The sequence below is a fragment of the Talpa europaea genome, assembly GCF_964194135.1.
Source record: "Talpa europaea genome assembly, chromosome: 3".
In the NCBI taxonomy this organism is placed as follows: Eukaryota; Metazoa; Chordata; class Mammalia; order Eulipotyphla; family Talpidae; genus Talpa; species Talpa europaea.
Window position 1 is genome coordinate 104736644 of NC_140069.1, and position 22429 is coordinate 104759072.

At 36.4% G+C, this 22429-nt stretch overlaps 1 protein-coding gene across 1 annotated transcript in view; it reads left to right on the plus strand.

Annotated features, from left to right (window-relative positions):
* BBS9 (Bardet-Biedl syndrome 9) overlaps positions 1-22429 on the plus strand; it is a gene marked incomplete at both ends in the record, with an annotated part of 347147 nt that overhangs the window by 276988 nt on the left and 47730 nt on the right. Inside the window, one exon of the mRNA XM_084230604.1 lies at positions 10875-11097. Within this exon, the coding sequence (XP_084086730.1) occupies positions 10875-11097 (223 nt within the window). The remainder of the gene's footprint in view (positions 1-10874; positions 11098-22429) is intronic.

Here is a 22429-nt window from a genome sequence, read left to right on the forward strand (position 1 = left end):
ATTTGGGAACTGCTTGTGAAAAGTGTGTAGATGTTATGAGGACAGCATTTATGTACTTCTTAAGATTCTTGTGAGAACTAATTGACATTGTATAAAGTGCCAAATGTTGTGCCTTTGGTAGTTATTATATTTATATATATATATATATTTATATATACTATAGATAAAGAAATGGTAGTTATTACTACTACTATATTTCAGCAGTAAGATACATCCATTGTAAGTTACAACTTTTTTTTATATATATATTTTTTGAGTTAGTATTGGTTGGCAGCATTGTTTTCACTATCTTTGTTTCCACATAACCACAAAGAAAATTGCTAATGTATCATTTCTTTCCTTTTTTCTCCGTAAAACCCAACAGATGTATCGTCTCGATCTTTAGGATTTCTTTATTATATTTCCTTTGTATAATTTTTGATGCAGTATTTCTTAAGAATGTGCCTCTTTTACTTTCATGAATGTTCTGAGCCTCTGATATCCATTCTGAAAATTTTCCTCTTTGACTAAGCTCAAAAGTTCATCCTTTCCTCAGAGGAATGATATTATGCAGGAAGGTAAGCAGGTCATGTTCACAGTTATCAGGAAATTTTAGGTAAATTTCTGTTTACTGCACCAACAATAGTCCCGTGTGAAACAGTAATCAAATCACATCTATTCCAGTGATTTTACAATTATTCCTGCCTTCAGCTATATTGCTTAGTATAAGCAATAGTATATTACTATATTGCTATAGAATAGTAATCTATGTGCATGTATATAAATAACAAAACCTCACACCTTTCTTTTATTTGTATCTTTTTATCTTACATATCAAAAAAATATGAACTAGCAGTCATTCTTCAGTCATGAATAATTGCATCACTAATTTCAAATTTATACTCCTAGCTGCACTATCTCCATGCCTTTCTTGTGTATAAAACTTTTTTTTAAAAAAAAGATTTATTTATTTATTTATTTATTTATTTATTTATTTATTTATTTATTTATACAAGGACTGGGTACAGGCCAGAGACACTGGAGGGTGAGAGGATTCACCAGAGACAGAGCCAGGAGCAGAACAGGCAGACAGACCAAAGACACCGCTGAGGGGAGCAGCAGACGAGACAGGAGAGGTCTGCTGCACCATGTGGGAATCTCCCTGGCCTGCCGGGAATCGAACCCACACTGCAGAGGCTGCGGAGAGCTCCACAGCGCTGCTCTTAACCCTCTGTACCACCGGGAAGGCCCTAAAAATTTTGGGTTTTTTAAATTATCTTTAAAGATAGTTTAAGTTGCAGTTTATTGGGAGACTTTGACCTTTGCACATATGTCAACTGAAGTAACTGAAGTGACATAATATGAACAGTTAAGAAAAAGTCTGCATGCACATGCAATCAATGGCAATATTTTCAGGCAATGGAGCCTGAAAGCCAGCAGTTATTAGATGCTACTGAGTGTAAGACACATCTTATTTCAGAAATGTTAAAATATGACCAAAAATACCCTAGAATTTATAGAACATGATTGTAAGCACAGAAAAAATAATTATAATTACTGTCTTTTTTTTTTTTAATTAAGAGGGAATTTGTGAGTGGACAGGAAGTTATAGAAATAGGCAATGTCTTGGCTTTCTGTCTTGAGACAGGCATCTTTGACCAGAAGCAGATTTCACAAAAACATGAAAAATCTTACCAGTTATTGCCTTTTGAGGAAAAAGCCACACATAAATTATGAGAAATAATGACTGTTGAGTCTCAATTGCTATCACTTTTAATCTAGTAGATTGCATAACATAGTGAGGAAATCTAAGTTTAGATCTCATTGACATGTCATTTATGAGAACTACAGGAACCCAGATCTTCTCTCCCACCACAGTGAATAAAAATTTGCAGATGAAATCACTGATATTGTTAGCAGGACTATGCTTTATTTTTTTGTATTGAAGTGGTGAAATTTTCCAACTTCTTATGAAATAAAGGATTTTCTTTTCGTGGTTACAATTTCTATGGTTTAATGGCAGTGGTTAGTTGCTTTCTAACCCAGTGTGTCTCAATTTGAGGTTGTAAAGATTTCCATATAGTTTTAAGCGATCTTAGAACCAAGTCCAATTGGCTTCACAAATTAGAAGATTTCCTATTTTGTAGAGAAAAGGGAGGAACTAAACACACACACACGCCATATGAGATTGGTTTGCTTTTCACAATTCAAAGGAATGTAAGAAAATGAACTTTTATTGGGCATTATTATGTGCTGAACATTGGCTAAAGACTCTACATATGTTATCCCATTTAATTTTCATGATGCCCCTGTGAAATAGAGGATTGTAGCGGATGCTGTGTGTATTCCATATCTCTTCATATCTGCCATTCCTAAAAACTTCTACCTGTTGAACACCTGTTTTTTTTTTTGTTTGTTTGTTTTTGTTTTTGTATTTTTTTGGCCTGAGGACTCTGTCATTTGGCAGAGGCTGTACAAGTACCATGTTGAGTTATTAAATTAATAGCCCAGCAACCTCATCCCACTCACTGGGAAAGTATGAGGTATGTTATACCCCATCTCTAGAAGAATCCAGCAAGATTGCAACAGATGTCTTGCCTATCATAGTAACTGATCACGTAGACAAATCTAAAGACTTTTTTGTCTGTAATAACTTCTATTAATTCACAGATACATCTTGATATTCTTGGAAGGAGGCTAAGATAAAATCAGTCCTGAAGTATTTGTACTTCTTTCTAAATGCATTTCATTTTCTCCATCATTATATTTTTATACACATTCTTATACTATCTTATACTATACTATCTTTTGTATCTATTCTCATCACTTGAGTGTAAGGTAATTGAGGGTAGGATCTATAACAGATTCACTTTTTTTTTTAACCCTCACAGTATTTAATATATGAACTAATTTTCTCTAAATGAATATTTTTAAATAAATATGTGGATTCAAAATAGTGCTTTATTAAATGGAGAAAGACATTTGAAATTAAGAACAATATATAGAGATAAACATTCCATTTTTTAAGTAATTCATGTTCAACTTTGAGGTTTATGTTGCTCTACTGCTGTTGTTGGCTTGGTCACTATGAAAAATAGCACTAAAGTTGAATGATGTACAGGTCATTCACATCAGGTATCATTCTAGATACTTTTTCTCCAGACTTGATATTTTCCTATTTGAAGGAAAATAAAAATCTCTATGTGGACCTTTCTGTAGCTGCTTCAGATTCATTGGTGGTCCTGACCTAGAAAGAAGTAGGTAGGTACACATTGACAAGTGAAGCTTCTGGGTGGTCCTAAAAATCCAAACTAATTAAAGGGAAGAGAGAAAAGCAGAACAGATGCTGTTCTGCTTTATACTTAAAAATCAGTGGTTTCATGTATTTTTGGACATTTTTTCCCTGAGTTTGGTCACTCCATACTCTTTGAGATTGTTAAGAACACAGCATTGTCAGGAAGGAGTCAAATGTAGTTAGTTTATTAACCTGGTTCTTCTCTTGCACTAACTTCAATAAAGATTTCCCCAGATTCTGTCAGATAATGGGTACTTGGGGCATCTGTGATCCATATGTTTTCTGATTCTGTATCAGAGTGTTTGCTCCAAATATTTTCAATAGGGTTCCCTGAAATGAGCATCTATAATTCAGACTCATCAGAGTCAAGTTAACCTTCATTGTATTTCTGGGAACATGATGTCAGAGACAAGGTCATTCCAGAATGTCTGTTTCTGTAGTGTCTGGGGTACTTAAAATTTTTGTAGACTCTTCTAAAAGCTTGACCCATCCAAATTGTAGTAGGCCATTGTTTTTGACTATGAAGTAACATCTCATCCATCTATGAATTATTGGATAAAGAAACTGGTTTAAATTTTGGTTCTATGAATATGTTAATTATGGTCATAAATTTTCTGGGAGAAGTACTCATGGTTTTTTCTAACATCATATGTATAACTAAAAGAAGAAGCCTACGATGATCTAATGGCAATAGAGTGAAAGACTCACATAATAAAATGGGAAAGAAGTATTCTATAATACTAGTCAAGAACATGAATCCAATTATAGCTCCCATTTTAAATAATCATGCCATTTATGGTGAAATGTCTTACATTAGTTCAAAATTACACTTACCTCATAGTATAATGATAAGAATTAATTGAATAATATTTATAAAATTCTTAGCACATTTTCTAGCACTTTAGAGGTCCAAAATAGTTTTTACTCTTCTTGCTACTGTTGCCATAATTCTGTTACTACTATTTGTGGGAACCACTCCATGCTACCCCTCACATGGGAATACATAAGCAAGCATAAGTCATAGTGTTAAGTGGTGAATGACTGAAGGATCAATACTTGTGTTAGTCCAGATAGCTTCTAGGCTTCCTTGATCTTGACCTGGTAATCACTATCTTGTTAGCTTTCCCATACCTTCAAAGAAATATTTGTATATATTTTTTCTTGTTATTCTTGATGGGATAATTGGTCCAAATTATCTGATTTGTGATCCTCAAGAGCAACTTTCTCCTGGAATCTTATTACCAACTTTCCAGTCTTAATGTTTCTTTAAGTTACCTATGATCAGTACATGTGACTTGAATTTATAGCCTGAAGCAAACTTTAATACTAAGTCAATATGGGACATCATAAATATTTTGTTTTGTTTTAAAACTGAATATGGCTATTCAGAATGAGGTTTCATGGTATCCAGATAGTGTATTTTGTTTTTCTTTATGTGAGAATTAAGGTCAGAATGGGAGTGCTGTTCAAATGCAAATTTCTTGGCAAAACATAAGCTTAAATAAAAGGATCAGGTATGCTGTGCTTTCTGCTTATACTGCTACTAAATTCTGCATGTCCTTTGGCCTCTCTTTGTCAAGGTTTTTTATTTTCATCTACATAGAAGCAGTGTGCTATGTTGATAAGCCCAGTACCATTTTCTACATTTGTTTGAACATCAAATTAGATTTTTGTAGCTTTTGCATCGTCACAAAGAAATACAGAACTCCCAAAGTCCAATAAATCACTTCAGTTTAAAATAAAAATGGATGATATCAGGAAATGCTTCATTTTATTCATGATAGGTAAGAAAGTTAAAGCTGATTTTTCCCAGTTTTATTTTACAATACGTGCTGAATATAATTTAAAACTCATTAAGATATTTCATAGACCCTACACCTTGGCTTCTCTTTAATATTATTTTATTTTATTTGAGGTTCAAGAATTGTTTTCTTTTTCAAAGGTAAAATAGCCTCAACATTTGGAGCTCTCTCAGCAAGACACACTGAATGCAGTCTATTCTTTGGAAATAATATGAACTTAGATAAATCCTGAAAAATTTCTTTATCTTCCAAAACATAAAATTTACAGCTAAAGTACTAAGTTGTATTTGTCCCTACGTTTACAATGACCCTTTTGTGTGATTATTTTTAGTTTATCTTCGTTAAGTATAATATGATAAAATACAAAGTAATAACAATCAGGCTTTGTAGATCATCCTAAATAACAAAGACTTTTCATTGAGAAACCTTCACATCTATCCCAGAAATTTATTTCTCTTTAACACAGTTTATTTTTCAGATAAATGAATATGATGTAAAGGTTATTTTACCTTGAAATAGATAATGCAAGAAGAGCCATTTCTGAGAGTCTTCTGTCCTCAACTGAAACCTGGACAGTGGCCACATACTCTCCATTTGGTTCTTTTGACAGATCTCCTTTTTAAACCTTTTCTCTCTTCCTTAGAGTTAACATTTGGTAATAAATGCTACCAATGCATTTTGTGGTTTTTCCCTATGCTACTATAGTTAAGGATGTGGTAGTGTTTCTATTATAAACATAAGGTTTCAGGAATTTATAATTTGTTTTGAGTAAAAATTTAAAGATGTTACTTTGCATATTGGATTTCAATGGTGTATTTGTATTTGCTGATTTTTATGAAAAGTAGGATTGAATATATTTGCTTATTTCATACTATCTTCCACTTAAAACTCCAAAGTGCATTCACATGCATATAAAATTGGCATGACAAATAGTGTTATTCCTGTTTTCTGGAGATCTCAGTTGTACCCCACAGAAATTAAGTGATTTAGCTAGGGTTACAGAGTGAAGGGGCCGCTGCGGTAAAATGAGTTGAAGTCAGAATCTAGAAGTCTAGGGGCATCTATCTTCAGCTTAACAGTTTTCATTCAGAGGTGGCAGGACAATACTTCTTCAGTATATTTTTTCCCTTTGATTACTTTGGTTGACACCCTAGGACATTGATTTTATAAACGTAGTCAAACTTTCTGCTTCTTTGTGTTTCTGATAAACCACTTAATTGTACAGGTATTTAGGCACAGTGACTAAAGGAAACAAGCATGGCAGCTAGAGAAGTCAGAAACTGAGTGTGGCCTCTATGGTAAAAAAGCATAGCCCACCTGATTTTAGTCAGGGTAAGGAACAAACTAGGAGAGGCCAAGGCCTTAAATTTTAAGAACTGGCTGAAGGGAACAGGGTATCACGCTGGTACAGAAGCATATTGGAGCAGCATGGAGCCTCCACACAAGCAGAGAACTGGGAAGCCATGTTGGGCCGTGCATTTAACAGGCAAGTTGGCATTGGAGAAGTTAAGCAGCAGGCAGTAGGGCCACAGCCATTAAGTCTAGTTCCTTGGATGGGATTTGATAAGAGCAAGGTAGTCTAGTCTATCAGGAAGTGAGTGACCTTTTGAAAGGCTTCTAGGGGCTTACGTAGAAGGACTAAGAAAAAAGTGAAATTACAGTGTGGGTTAGAACCTAGACCTTGGAGATGAAGGGAAATCCCAATTGTCAATACCAGACTAGAGAATGTAAGCTCACAAAAAAAAAAAAAACAAACCCTAATAAATAAGTTTATTTCCAATATTGACAGGGTTATGAAGAAGATAGAATAACATGTACATTTAAATTTATTGATTGATCTATTCATATATTTGTTTATTTAACTTCATACTGCTTTGGTTTTTTAAAAACTATACATGGGTTAACCAGGACTTTTAAGAGTTAGTTAGGCTGTGGATTTGAGAACTAAAATTGAATCAATCCTTATTTTTCTTTTTTAAAGATTTATTTATTTATTTATACAAGCACTGGGTACAGTCAGAAGCGCAGGAGGGTGAGAGAATTCACCAGAATTAGAGCGGGGAATAAAACAGGCAGACTGACGAAATACACTGTTGAAAGGAGCAGCAGGCGGGGCAGGAGAGGTCTGCGCGCCACGTGGGACTCTCGCCGGTGGGCGGGGATCGAGCTGGCGCTGCAGAGGCTGTGGGCAGCTTCGAAGCCCAGAGCTCAACCGCTGCGCCACCAGGGGAGGCCCTAATCAATCCCTACTGATGAACAAATGATGAGCAGTTTTCCTCCCTTCTCAACGTTTTTAGCACTATTTTCCTCAAATTGAAATTTTTCTTCTTTTATTTACAAGTAGAAAACACAAAATTGTTAGTATAATTGATATTCAATCTTAAAGGATAAGGACTAAGTATGTATATGTGTTCAGACATTAAAACTGAACATTAGACTTATCAACTTAAGAGCTTTTAAAAGTGATGAAATCAATGGATCAAGAAGATGTGGTATATATACATAATGGAATATTACTCAGCAATCCAAAAAGATAAACTCATGCAATTTGTGGCAACATGGATGGAGCTGGAAGGGAACATGCTCAGCGAAATAAGTCAGAAAGAAAAAGAAAAATACCAGATGGTCTCACTCATAGCAGGAATTTAGAAAACCTAAATAAGGAATTTGGAAAAAGACTAATTGTAATAAAGTAAAAATCAAAATCAACAAGCAACTATAGACCAGAGACACACTTGGGGGTGGGGGGAAGAGGGATTAGGGTCAGAATAAGAGAGGTGGGGAATTGTATGGGGAATATAACCAAAATGAAAATGCATACATTGTGCAAAAAGGAAAAATGATGTAAGAATTATATAAAATAAAATAATTAAAAAAATAAAATAAGCCAAAGCCAAAAATAAATAAAAGTGATGAAGTCAAATACCAAAAAGTGGTTAAACTCGCTTATTTTTAAAGTACTTCTCACACTTGAGAATCTAGATTTTTATAGTTTTGTTTCATATTTTATCAGGTAAGTATGTAACATGTTCAATCAGTGAATATCACATTACATTTTTATTTAATAGAGCTGTCATTTCAAGGACTTTTTCTGTCTCATAAACATTTCATTTTATTATGATTGAGTTTTAGTAACAACACAGGCCCTCCAAATAATAACCCTGTATTTTAGTAGAAATCTTTCTGAAATATTGGCATTATGCCTCATGATATTAAAAGAATATCCTTGCCAAATACCTTACCAGGACATGGTTTTGACTTGATCTGCAAGCTGGCAGTAGAAAAGAATTTCTGTGGTACCTTTATATTAACTAAGTGCCATATCTACTTACATTATCTAATATGCTACTGTAACCTACTTATGAAAACAGTAGCTTTGATGAATAGTGTGTAAAATAGTAGGGTCTAATTTAATATTGAAATGATCCAGAGCACACAAATGCCAAATTACAGGGGATTTTCCCTTCTTATTCTCTAGAGATCTTCATCAATGGCTCCAAAAGCAACTTGAACATATGTCCTCTGCAGTGACATCTGGGTCAGTTTTGTCTTAATTTACCTCTTCCCATATTATTGAATATAATTCAATTTTAGACATTTGTCTGGCTTCCATTTTGACCATTGTAGAGTGATATCTCTGTAGTAATTAGTGGTTTATTATTCTTCAGTGGTCAGGGTAGGAAGTTGTCTTTACAGTTTTTGACATCTCCTGAAAAGGATTTTCAAGGTCACTTAAAAGTTTTAGTTTGATTCCTAGTTTGTCTAGGAGTGGATGTCATCTAGAGTGGGTCAATAGTTTAAAAAAAAATTCCCTGGGAAGTTCTCAAGTGAATATATATAGAACCTGCACTTTGGTCTAAAGATTGTACTGCATAAATCTAGAAGGAATACATGGGGTTTTGTGAAAAGATGTAGAGTTTACTTATCTGTTCAGATATTGTGACTCAAGAGTGTGGGGGCAGCTGCCAAGAGAGCTAGGAGACAAGAGTCCGGGTTGGCAGGGAGAATGCCCAGTAAACAGGAGAGGGTTGTGTCTTTCCTTGCACTCCCAGGCTCAGCCTGGCGACTTGGGGTCAGTTTGGGGTTCTCTACTTAACTGCATAAATGTTTAAGTGTTTAAAATTGGAGATCATTCAAAGACAAGTGGTTAGAATGAAGAGAAAACTTGAAACCATGTTTACATAAGGAAGAGCTGAAGGAACTGGGGATGTTTATTCTGGAGAAGAGGGTACAGAATTACTGTCTTACCAGACATAAAGGGCTGTCATGTGAAAGAAAAGTTGGATTTATTCTCCTGGCTCTGGAGGGCAGAATAAGGCCAGTGGGGCAGATTTTGGGTCAGTATAGAAATAACTTTCTTCTGGTTACAATGTCCCTGAAAGGAGTGAACTGCTTCCAAAAGTAGAAATTTTGGATAGCAAAGGCAGATGGTTTGTTGTGCCTAGGTAGATGGTGACTATTGTATAAAGAATCCTAGGAAAGTCCCACAAAACTGGACTGGGGATCTTCAGAGTCCTCACAACTCTAAGATTCTGTTTCTATAGCTTACCATCTCTCTGTCCAGCAAACATAGTCCTGGCCACCCTCTATTTACCAACCACAGGGCTAGGAGTACAGTGAACATGGAAACCAGATGTGTATTCAGTGACCAAAGCACAGGGTGGAAGTGCTGTGATAGAAACAGGGCATGAGATCTCTGAACATTCATGACTACAATCCTTGGATGGAAGTGTCTGAGCTGAGTCATTAGGTGGAAGATAGCCCATCAAAGAGTGCTTAAAAGGACACTGCCATGGAAGAACCAAGAGTGTACAGAGGCCTATAGGTGCAGGTGGATAGAAAGAGAATAAAGTGGAGAAGGAGCTGGAGTAGGAAGTATCTTATATACTAGCCTGATCATTAGGTTTTAGGAGTTCAAATTTAGGACTAACCTTATCTGATTTGCATATTTGACAGGTGGCTCGACTGATAAGTTTGAAGATGGAGTAGTTGACAGTAAAGTTTCCTAGGGGCCCCTTAGGTTTCTCACCTCTGATATAAGGGGCTGGGACTGTTCTCTAATATTCCATGAGAATAAATTCATTCAGTATCCTCCTTTGTAATTTCACTTTGATTATCAAGCCCTTGGGACTCTGGGTGCCGATGGAGTCACATTGACAATATCACCCATATTTCATTCATGCTTCCTTGTGATTCTTGGGACTTCCAGACTTCCAGTAAATAGTGAACGACGCAGACTCTTGTGTTTCACAAAATCACTCTCGAAATAAGATCCTCTAGTTTCTGTCTGTAACCCCAAAACTTTGGGACCATTAGTTAAGACAGCAGGGTTTTTCTGTCCATTGCATTTTCCCCCAAGGGATGTGAAGGTCCTCCTTAGCCAGTTCTCCTTTAGCAAAAAGGTAAGATAAAATGACCTACAATCCTGGCAACTTCTCCTTCTACGTCACTAAACATAACTATTGCTGATGTGATCATTGTTATGAATTACTTACACCTGGTACAGGGCTAAATGTCTCTAACATACCATCTAATTAATCACTTCAGCCCTTGGAAGTACAGACTATTAGTATTCCCATTTGTGAATGGGGATGAGGCTAAAAGGAATTAAGTAACTTGCTCAAGCTCAAAGAGATGACACCAAACCAAGCTGGTCTGTAGTATTCCAGATACCCAGTTTTTATCAAGTCCCTAACACTTGGACATCCACTAACTCATAATCTGTGTAACTGACTGGTGAACTTATAGAGGTTCATTTATCATCTTTGTATAAATTCAAAATTCACTTTTGCATCCAGGGCTGGGAAGAAACAGTGGATGCTGCTATTTCCCACCTCTTGAAGACCTGCCTGTCGAAGAGTTCAAAGGAACAGGCTTTGAGCCTCGGCAGCCAACTGAACATGCCCAAAGACACAAGCCGACTGAAGAAACATATCACCTTGCTCTGCGATAGATTAGCCAAAGGTGGACGTCTCTGCTTAAGTACTGACTCAGCAGCCCCGCAGACCGTGGTCATGCCAGGTAAGAGCTTTGTCCATGCGCCCAAAACATAACTGTACTTTACTCAAATTAATGGAATGTGCCTGTTTTTGTATTTGGGGCTTACATTTCATATTAAAATGATGATAGGTGAGAAAATTGCTTTCACATTTCCCCTCAGATATCCTAGGCTCTTGGAGTAACCATTTGGATAAATGTTTTTGGGTATTTGCTTCCTAGACTTTTCTAGAATGGTATGGCTCTGTTCCTCTGCCTTTAAATATGTGATCCATTTTTTTACTTCTAATCAATAAAAAATGGTTTCATGAATAAAACTTTTCCTCAGTGTGATCTCTTGATACCATATTTCATAAATGTAAGCAGCATAATACAAACAGCTAATGGAATCCAGATGAGTCCCATCCTTTCTGCTATTTGTATGCATTGTGGTCATCAGAATAAGGGGAAGAGACAAAGAAAAAGTGGGGTCAGGAGACATGAGCAGGCCCCTATGGGCCAGGGAGGAAAGAGACCTCGCTTGCCCCTGCATGAGTTGCCAGTGATGACCATGGGCATCCAAGTCCGCTCTCCCTACCATAAGGGGGGCTGAACTATCAATGGTGGTGCCCTTGGATTCTTAAGGCAACAGCTCCCAAGTCCAGCTTCCCTCTTCTTAGCATCTCTTTTTATGATGGCACCAGGGAGGATAAAATAAGTAGATTATTCAATGCAGCAGCTGTGGCACACAATTTTTCTTAAATCACCGACCATCATGCTTCTAATTAGTCTGTTCAGGTTTTCTGTTGCTTCCTGAATTGGTCTTAAAAGGTTGTATGATTATAATTATTTGTTCATTTTTTTCTAGATTTTTTAATTTGTTGTCTCTTGTTACCTTTTTTAGCTAGAAATTTATCTGATTTAAGAATGGCTGCCTCTTTTTTAGAGCTCTATTTACTTGTAGGATAGTTTTTCAACCTTTTGCTTTGAGTTTATGTTTATCTTTGGAGCTCAGGTAGATCTTTTGGAGATATCAGAAACTGGGCTTTGTTTGGTTTTTCTGAATCAACCAGCCACTCTGTGCTTTTTTTGTTGGTGAGGTCAGTGCATTTACATTTAGGATTATTATTGATATATTGAAGGAATGCTAGTGCTACTTTGTCTTTAGTTTTTTAATTTTATTTTTATATTTACTTTTCCAATTTATTATGGGCTTTCTTTTCTTTAAGGGAAGGCCTAATGTTGACAAACTGCTTCAGCTTTTGTTTGTCTGGGAAGATCTTTATTTCTCCCTCATATCTGAAAGTGAGTCTTTTAGGATATATATAATATTCTTGGCTGACAGTTTTTATCTTTGAGCATTTTGAATATATTGTTCCAGTCTTTCCTGTCCTAGTGGGTGAGGAAACGTGAGTTCAGACTAGAGCATCTGCTCTACTCATATCTTTCCCGAGGACCCATGGAGCAGCCAAGCTTCTCCACACTGTGTCGTCCTCTTCGAAGGTGTGTGCCTCTACACTACCTCCATCCTTCCCTCCCCAGAGAGAGCTAACAGCTCTGTTGTCTGTGCCCCACCTCAGGCCACAACCTCCAGGATCTTCTCTCCACCCACCTCCTGTTTGATGAAATGTGAAGCTCTTGAGTGTCATCTCTGTTGAAGTCTGTACTGGTCCCCGATGCCCAAGGATCCTCAGTTCCTCTCCCTAACTGCAGGGTTCTCTTAGTCCACTGTCCCTCCAGTTCAGTGCTAGTTGCTCTTCTTGATAGTGAAGCTAGGAACTTCTTCTGTCTCCATCTTAGTAACTATTGGTCTAGCTTCAGGAAGTGGCCAGGTATGGAGGAGACCCATAACCTTGCCCAGATACTGCTACTGCATTGGTGCTTTCACAGCAGGAGGCTACTTTGCTGTTCCAAGAGCTTCAGGCAGTGGGGACCAGGCCCTGTCACTTGCTCTACGGACCAGGCCCTATAACTGCTGCCTCTGTGTTAGCACCTCTTTGAGCTAGGCCTCTCTCACTGCTGGGACCAGCTGTGTCTGTGCCACCAAGAGCATTTCTAATATGGCTTTTGGAAAGGAAATGCCTTTCCAGATAGTAACAGTTCTAACAATGTTGTCTTTATTTTGGGCCTCTTCATCATGCTGTTGTTGCCACATTTCTAACTGGACCTTCAATCTCTATTTGTCTGTCTTCTGTCCACTATTAAAGGATTATTTTCATAAAGAAATAAATATTTAAGCTTGATGAGATTATAAATGAAAAATATTCACCTTAGTCTGTATTCAGTATGTGACTCTCCCTCCCTCCTTGCTTGTTAGCAAAATGAAGAAGACTTGAGGGAGAAGGACATGCATATAAAAGAGAAAACTTAAAAAGAAAATGAGCTCTCTGATTAGCTGGTGTATCTGTCAGTTCAAGCCACAGCAGCCCCACCTTCTCTCCACCATCCCATGGAGTCCTCATTAGGAATAGCCATTTAGGAGTCCATGTGCACACCTCGAGAGAAGAGCTGCTCGCTTAATCAATGGAATGTCAATCATTTTTCAAAATTAACTAGACTTGGAAGCAACTCGGTGACTGTGTCTGTATAAGCCCTTGATGCAAAATTTTAAATGTAGGGAAGAGAAGGAACAGAGAAAAGGAGGAAGAGATGGCAGGAAGAAGAAATGAAAGATGGAAAATGTGTTTGTTCACAAACCAGGAGTCTCTGAACCAAAGTGTGCCTCTCATTCCTAGCCTAGCTGTGAAGATTGCAGTCCATTCCACTGTGAAGATTGCAGCTGTGCACATCTGTGCTTTTCTGTCACAGTGTCACAGTCCTGATCGCTTATTTTTACTTACTAATGCCCCACTTTGTGACTCTGGTTGAGGGTCTTTCCCTCCCACATGGCTTGGTCTATTCATGATACTGAACTTTTAAAAATTCTCGGTGCTTTTTGTCACTAACATGTTTCGTTATTGCCAATAATAGCTTTCTTCCCTAGAAATCAGCTCTTTTCACCACTTATTTCTGGATTTAGCATCTTGTAGAGCTAGAAGAGACATAGAAGTATTGCTGTTTTACAAGTAGAAAATGAAGTCAGGAAAGACTAGATATCTTGCTCAGTTACATGGTTACTGGAAGGTTTGGGTCTAGAATCCAGATTTCTTCACCTGCTGTGCCTCCCTCTAGATAATACAGACCACAATGGTACAAATGCATTTCTGGCTAGAGCTTGTTCCTGTGGAAGCTATTCTTGATCTGGCCTTCTTTTCACTGAAATTGGTCTAGCTGTTGGAAGGAAAGGAGCAGAATAGTTTCACATCTTTTTTTTTTTCTTTACTATGAGGAATCTGTGAAATAGTTCACCTTATATTTGTTTTGTGCTTAAATGTTATTGTCTGCATGACATGATATGATTATCACAGAGATTATAAGAAAAAAATATGACTAACTGCTTCAAGCCAGTAATTGTACAATTTAGTATTAGTTTAACTGTAACAATTATTTCAGAATATGTGAAGGTAAAGTGGCCTGGTAGAAAGGAGTGGATTCCTGAACGCATAACATTTCAACATATTTCACAGACATGAACCTTTTTAAATAGCTGGGCAGGAACTCAGAAATCATCTAGTTCGTCTCCCTCACTTAACAGCTGAGGTAACCAAGGCCTAGGAAGATGAAGTGACTTGGTGGTTGATATTAAAAGGCGGGAGTGTGTGTAATTTTACCATGTTCCCTATTAAACTGCAGATGGATAAACATCTCAGAATAAAAAACCCTTGGTCCTTTCTAGCCTCATAACTTTATGAGTCCGGCACATTGGATGTGCCCTTTCTTAGCTCCAGTAAAGGCCATGATGACAGCATCCTCCCTGGCATCCAGAGTTTGAAAAGCTTTTCCACTGGGAATTACCTTATGGATTTCTTTGCCTCACATTTCTCCTGCTTGCCTTTATCAAAACCTTCTGACTGTCAGGTTTAGGCTAATTTTTCTGGGTGGGTTCTTTTATTGCAGGACCATCAAACTTAACATTTCTCTTATATGTAGCTGACATCATTTTTCTGGGGGATTTTACTTCTAAGGAATCCACTTTCATTAAATGTCTGTTTTCTAATCCGAGCTGTTGCATTCTCCCCTTAGAGCAAGAGTCACAGAGGGCCCACCAGAGTAGTGGTTTTGAATAATCTGAATGCGTTATCACACAGATTGGTTGCCTGCTTCCTCTTGTGATATTTCAGAAATTTGCCTTAGATTGCCAGAGGCTTCCTGTTATGATCTCACTGTCTAGGACAATTTTTTAGTGGGCCTACTCACAGCTAAGACTCGAATCTCTCAAACACATATGCAAAACTTAATGCATTGCGGGTGGGCCTAACTTGTGATATTTGGAGATGAATAATTTTTAACCTCCTGAAGACTGGGGCTTTGATCACCTCTTTATGGTGTTTCAAATGTCATGCCATCTAGGTGATGCTTTGCCCACTTGGTGGACTGGGTCAGTGGTGGCCCAACCAATGGAACTTTAGAGAGCAAAGGTGTGGACCTCATAACTGGGCAGACAGAACAAGATGGACAAGGGAAAGAGCTTAGAGACAATCCAGGCTGGTCAAATGCTTCAAGTGATTATACTCTAAATGCTATCAAATGTGTCAGAAGTCATAATGAACCATAGCTTCAGTTGTATTTTCTTCGCCACCACCAGATTCTTTGACCAAACAGAAGCCAAAGTGGGGGCAAAAAGGAAGTAAAAAACGTTTGATAAATAAGATGAATATTTTCATAGTTATGCTGTTTAAAAAACCTACTTTCAATGTGGTATAGACCACCCAAGAATTAGTATTTTGTACATCTTTAACTGGGTAGAAGAAAGTAGAGATTTTAAATCTGAAGAAGGTATCTTTTTTATTCTTTTGGGAGATATATTTGAAAGTCCCACTTTCAAGTATTTTTAACTTGAGTTCATAACCTTTCATCTTAAGACTTTGATGTTATTTTGAGGCTATTTCCAAATGACTCATATCAACAGATTGTAAATTTAGCTCTGGGATTTCACTTAGATGCTTAATAAGACATTTGATGGTGACTTTCATATAATCATTTATTTTATTATTTATTATTATTTCATATAGACTTTCATATAGAATTTAGTTTTAGTTTTAAATTTTATTTGAATTTTCCTAAGTGTGAAGTCATGAATTAGGGATATTTAGACACATTCAATATAGGAAAAGCCTCAGGAAAAAAAATCTTTTCTTTTTTAAAAAATTTCTCTCAAACTCTACACCCTGCCTCTGGCAGCCAACAATCTGTTCTCTGTATCTGTAAGCTTGTTTTGTTTATAAAGTTCACATATAGGTGAGATCATATAATATTTGCCTTTCTTTGTCTAACTTATTTCACTTAGCATAATGCTACTGAGGTCCATCTATGTGTTATAAATGGCAAGATTTAATTCTATTTTTAAGAATGCATACTATTGCATTGTATATGGAATGGTGTGTGTGTGTGTGTGTGTGTGTGTGTAAAATCATGTTTTCTTTATCCATCTACTGTTGGACACTTAGATTGTTTCTAAACTTGGCTATTATAAATAATGCTACCATGAAGTTGGAGCTCCCTATACCTTGTGGGTCAGTATTTTCATTTTCTTCAGATAAATACTCAGAGGTGGAATTGATTGATCATATGGTAGTTCTAGTTTTAATGTTTTAAGAGACTTCTTCACTGTTTTCCATAATGACTGCATTAATTTACATTTCTGCCAACACTGCACAAAGGTTTCCTTTTCTCCTTGCTAACACTTGTTCTTATCTTTTTAATAATTACCATTGTAATAGACATGAAGTGATAATTGTGGTTTTCATTTTTGTTTTTCTGATAACAAGTGATGTTGAACATCTCACATACCTGTTGGCTATCTATATCTCTTTGGAAAAAAATGTATGTCAGATCTTACACCCATTTTTTGAAAATTTAATTTTGAAATTTTTATTTATTTTTTGATTGAGTTTATTGTAATATTTTAAAAGGTTAATAATTTTCTAAAGAATTCTCTTACTATTTGAGTCTTTTCTCAGATTGCCTCCATTTTCCCAAAGTTCCATCTGATAGTTAAAATTCTGTCTCCTTTTCTTTTTTTTTCAGATTTGTTTTTATTTATTCTACTTTTCTTATGCTTTTTCAAAAATTAGAATAGGGCCTCCCCTGGTGGCGCAGCAGTTGAGCGCTGGGCTGCACAGCCCGCAGCCTCTGCAGCGCCAATTTGATCCCAGGCTGCAGTGCGAGGGTCCCACAGGGCCCGCAGAGCTCTCCACTGCTCCAACTCAGCAGTGTATATCTTCGGTCTACCTGTTCTGTTCCCTGCTCTGGCTCTGGTGAATTCTCTCACCCTCCCACGCTTCTGACTGTACCCAGTGCTTGCATAAATAAATAAATAAATAAATAAATAAATAAATAAATCTTTAAAAAAATTTTTTTTGAATACTTATTTTTGCTACTGAATTGTATGAGTTCTTATATATTCTAGATACTAACTCATTAACAGATATATGCTTTGCAATTATTTTCTCCCATTCAGTAGGTTACCATTTCATTCTGTTGGTGCTTTGCTGTGCTGCCTTCTGGACCTATTTTTCCTACACAGAATATATTTTATCTATTAAAAATTAGAGAGTGAGTACCAAGGTAGGAAAATACTTTTGTGAAGTCAATTTGACATCAGAAGTACATGGTTTCCAGAGCTAGGTTGGCTCTTGTCCAGTTGTATGATATAGCACATGTTTCCTAGCTTATCTATTTCTCTGCTTTATCAACTACAAATAGGAATGATAATGTTACTTTATTATAGAATGTTGGCTAAATTAAATATAGCAGTACAGAGAAAATACGTAGAGTGCCAGACACATAGCAAATTCTCACTAAATGTAAGCTCCTATGAATAATTATAAACACTAATGTCATATCTCAAATTTTCTGGTGAGAACTTAACAAAAGGATTCTAGAGTTTAAAGAGTAAAACTATAAGATCAGACAAGTAATTTTTAAAAAAGGAAAGTGTAAAATTTCCCTTTGCCGAATACTTGTTATAAAGATAACAGTAAATGGCAATATTGCTATTATTAAAAGAGAGTTGTGCATCAAGATAGAAAGTTTCAGAACAGGGGCCTCCCTTGGTGGTGCAGCGGTTGAGCACTGGGCTGTGAAGCTGCCCGCAGCCTCTGCAGCACTGGTTCAATCCCCTGCCACCAGCGAGGGTCCCACGTGGCGTGACAGACCTCTCCTGCCACGCCCCCTGCTCTCCTCAGCAGTGTATTTTGTCACTCTTCCTGTTCTGTTCCCCGCTCTGGCTCTGGTGAATTCTCTCACCCTCCTGTGCATCTGACTGTACCCAGTGCTTGTATAAATAAATAAATAAATCTTAAAAAAGAAAAAAAAAAGTAAGTTTCAGAACAGATTGAAGTATAGAAGATTTGAGACTAATTGGTATCAGGAGCTATTGAAACTGGCACCAACATTTCATTGTTTTCATTGGGGAAGCAAAAGAGGTGTTTGAAAAATTAGTAAAATTAGCAATATGTTTTATCATATATTTGCTAAAATTTATGTTATACCTACAATTAGTATGCTGATTCTTCAATTCAACCATGAAAGAATTACATGGTGCTTTTGTTTTGCTTCTAGCATGATGATACATGCTCTAATTTGATGCTAAAATCACCTTTTACAAAGAGAGTCCTTTTTAGGAAAAAATATTCCAAGAAATCCTCCATTTTCTTAGGGTACCTCCCTCCTTAATACATGCTTTATTTATTTTTAAATTAAGTTTATGTATTTTCTTACATCATCCATTTTTGTACAATATTTGATTTCTCCCCTTAGGTGTTAGGGGATCTTTGTGAATCCTTTCGAATTCAGATAATTTTCTTCAGAAACATTTACTATGTTCATGATCCTTGTCACTCTTCTCTTCATTGTTACCTGGACTGACTGCCCTCTTTTCACTGGTCCCTGTCCATGCAAGTGACAAGAGTGGTTCCCTAATGGCACTTTAACTGTATTATCTTGCCTCAGTTGCAAGATTTGTAGTTTCTCTCTGCAGCCAGTTTATGGTATATTTGCAACAGTTTCTATAGTCAGTGAGAGATGAACCCATATATATGTACAATGGAATACTACTCAGTGATCAGAAAAGATAAACTCATGCCATTTGTAGCAACGGATGGAGCTGGAAGTGATTATGCTAAGCAAAATTAGCCAGAAGGATTATATGTAGAATACAGAGAATCCAAACAAAGGATCGGAGAAGACAAACTTTAAAACCAATCTTGAAAGCTGACAATTGAACAGAGGTATCCAGAGGAGTAGTGGGCAGGGACGAGAACATGGTGGGGAGAGAGAACAGTGGACTATGGTGGAGGCCTACAAGTGCTTTGGTGAGTGATGTGCTATGGTGACTACACCTGAATGGGGAGACCCTATAGATACAGAGTAGTAAAGTGATGCAAATCAATGGTTTTTCAATAAAAAATTAAAAAAAAAAAAAGTTGACAGCATGTGGGGATTCCTCCAGTGATAAATGTGGAAAGATATAGAGTAGAGACTAATTTTATAAGTGGTCATTTAGCTTTTCAGTGGATGTCTTTGTGTTGTGCTTTTGCTTTTTTAAGATTATAATTGGGATAATTCAAACTTCTGGAGTAGGAGAATCCACCCCCACTAACCCCAATTATATAAGTGACATTAATTAATAACACTGCATATGTTTTAGGAGTACACATTCACACCTTTTCAAGTGTATGTGACCACACCACGCCCACCAAAGTATAAATATACCAGTATTGGTATACCGATATACCAAAATACCAAAGTACCAATCAACCCAAAGCCACAGTCGGTTGGACCCCTGCCACCCCTTGCTGCCACCTCTCCCTCTGTTAACCTCAATTCTGTAGTCTGAATCCCAAGTACAATCCATTTTAAAGGCTTTCACTATATTACTATTGCATTGTTAATTGCCATATATTGTTATAATATCCTTTTGTCAACCATGTAAACTATTTCTGACTTTAGTTTGATAATTGTTTAGTGAATGTTCTTTTAGCTAAATCTGTGAACATTCATGCTGAATTTATACTTTTCTAGGAGTATGAATTTCTTTAAGAAATAGGGACCTGGATATGTTACTTCCCTGCTAAAAAGATTTTAGTTTCCTGTTATCTACCACATTAAATAAAAAATCCTAAACCTGAAATACAATTTTCATATTAAGCAGACCCACATTATTTTTCTCTTATTTCCTACACTTTCTTCCTTAAGACCCTTTTTTGATGTTTAATTACTCAGTATTTTCTAGATATACTATGCATTACAAGCATCTATTAAATAGTTTCCTTGACTTGAGTCAATGGTAAGTTTACCTGCCACTAATTATGAAGGCGTGGCTAAAATGATGTTCCACAAAGCATTCCCTGGGTAATGTGCTTCAGTTCAAATACAGTGAGCTTGAGATGATGAAGATACATCCAAGAAGAGAATAATATGTGTCAACCACTGGATCTGGGGAATTTTAGCTTAAAGGGAAGCTTGAAGTTTGCAAAACAGATTTTAGTATCCTCAGCTTAGAGTTCATCATTACAACTCTGCAGTTGGATGATTTTCTGTAGGAGTGATGATATAAGGAAGGGATTTGTGACTTAGTTGCAGAGCCAGTGGACAAAAGGTGGATTCTATATGGAAATGTGATTTTCGAGAAATCCCCTGAAGAGGTGGTATCAGTACTATAAAGAACAGAAAGAGGAAAGTAAAGATCCTCTGTAACTGGAAGGAAAAAAAATAAATGGAAGAAGAATTAGGCTATGATCAGCATTTTTCAAAAAGTTAGAGAGGTTTGGAGGTCAAGGGTTGGGGCAAGGTAACTGTGCTAAAATCCAACATTCATCTTAAATAGGAAGTATTGAGGAATAATATGGAATATAAATTAACTGCATAGCGTTAGTATTTTGGGAAAGGAAAACCAGAACCTATCAATAGTTGTAAATTCCAACAAGTTGAAGATGTTTGGTAATTTAAAAAGGAAACACTTAATGGACTCCTCCACATGAGCATTGGATTTTTATAATAATCTGTGTGTGTGTGAAAAGGACTGAATGGTGAAGTGATAAATAAAAGTTGATTTGTAATAGCCACTGTGGGAAGGACAAGCTCAACCATTTAGTAATTGTGCAGCTACTTACTCTTTTGGAAACATAGTTTTCGCACTTGAAATATTGAGATAACTGCCTGTTTTGAAGCAACATATTCTTTCAAAATTGTTTTGAAAAGAAAATTATATAGTATAAGAAAAGAAAGCATTCATTTATTAATAGGGTGCTCACCCTTACCCATTGTAATAGGAATTCATAATGGAATGAATGGAAAGTTAGTGAAAGAATATTTGAATCCAGGATTAGAGTTGGATTTGACAGGAGAAGCAATTAAGAGTAACTATAGGGGAATGTCCACCATCAAAGAACTAACAGAATAACATTCTCCTTGTGTGTACTTAGCAAATACTTGTTGATAGACAAGCTGGCTGGTTACTAATTACAATGTGATGACCAAAGCCCAGTTTCTTGGAAGTTGGGTTGTTAATACAGGAATAGAATACCAGGGGAGTTTTAGGAATTTCCTTCTCTGCAGATGTTTAAACTAATGTGTATACTCAACAGTCTAAGGGTGATTTGGGCTAAGTCCTGCCTGAAAGCAGGGGGATAAATTAAATAACTTTTAAAGGACATCACTATTTCTAATTTTTTAGTTGTGTCATGTGGACAAATCTATAAAATTCTCCTTTTTACCCCCACCCAACTATAGTTGCCTTTTCTTTGGACTCTTCTCTTAAGGCATATTATGATGGAAGCAACCTTGTGTAATTTTCAGTATCCATAAAATTGCTTATTCTTTTGTCCAAAAGACTATCTCCATAGTGCTGGACCTCTCTCAGGAAGATATTTATCTCTGAGGTTTTGTACTATTTAAAAACTAACTTCTCTCACACATTCTACTGACATTTGGGCTGTTTTATCTTCAAATATGGGGACAAAAAGCTGGTATTTATTCCAGCAGTTACTGGTATGAAGGGATTTCTACAGAGTCACCACAAACTTGTAATACATTTGCTTCCAGTTTTCTTCCCCTCAAGTTTTTTTTTTTAATTTTATATATTTTTTACATCATTTGTCATTTTTTTACAATGTATGCATTTTCATTTTCATCTTGATTATAGTCCCTGTATAATTCCCACCACCCTTGTTTTGAGCCTACTCCCTTCTCTCCCCCTGTAGTGTTTCTCTGCTTTATAGTTGCTTGTTGATTTTGATTTTTACTTTATTATAATTAGTGTTTTTCCTGATCCCTT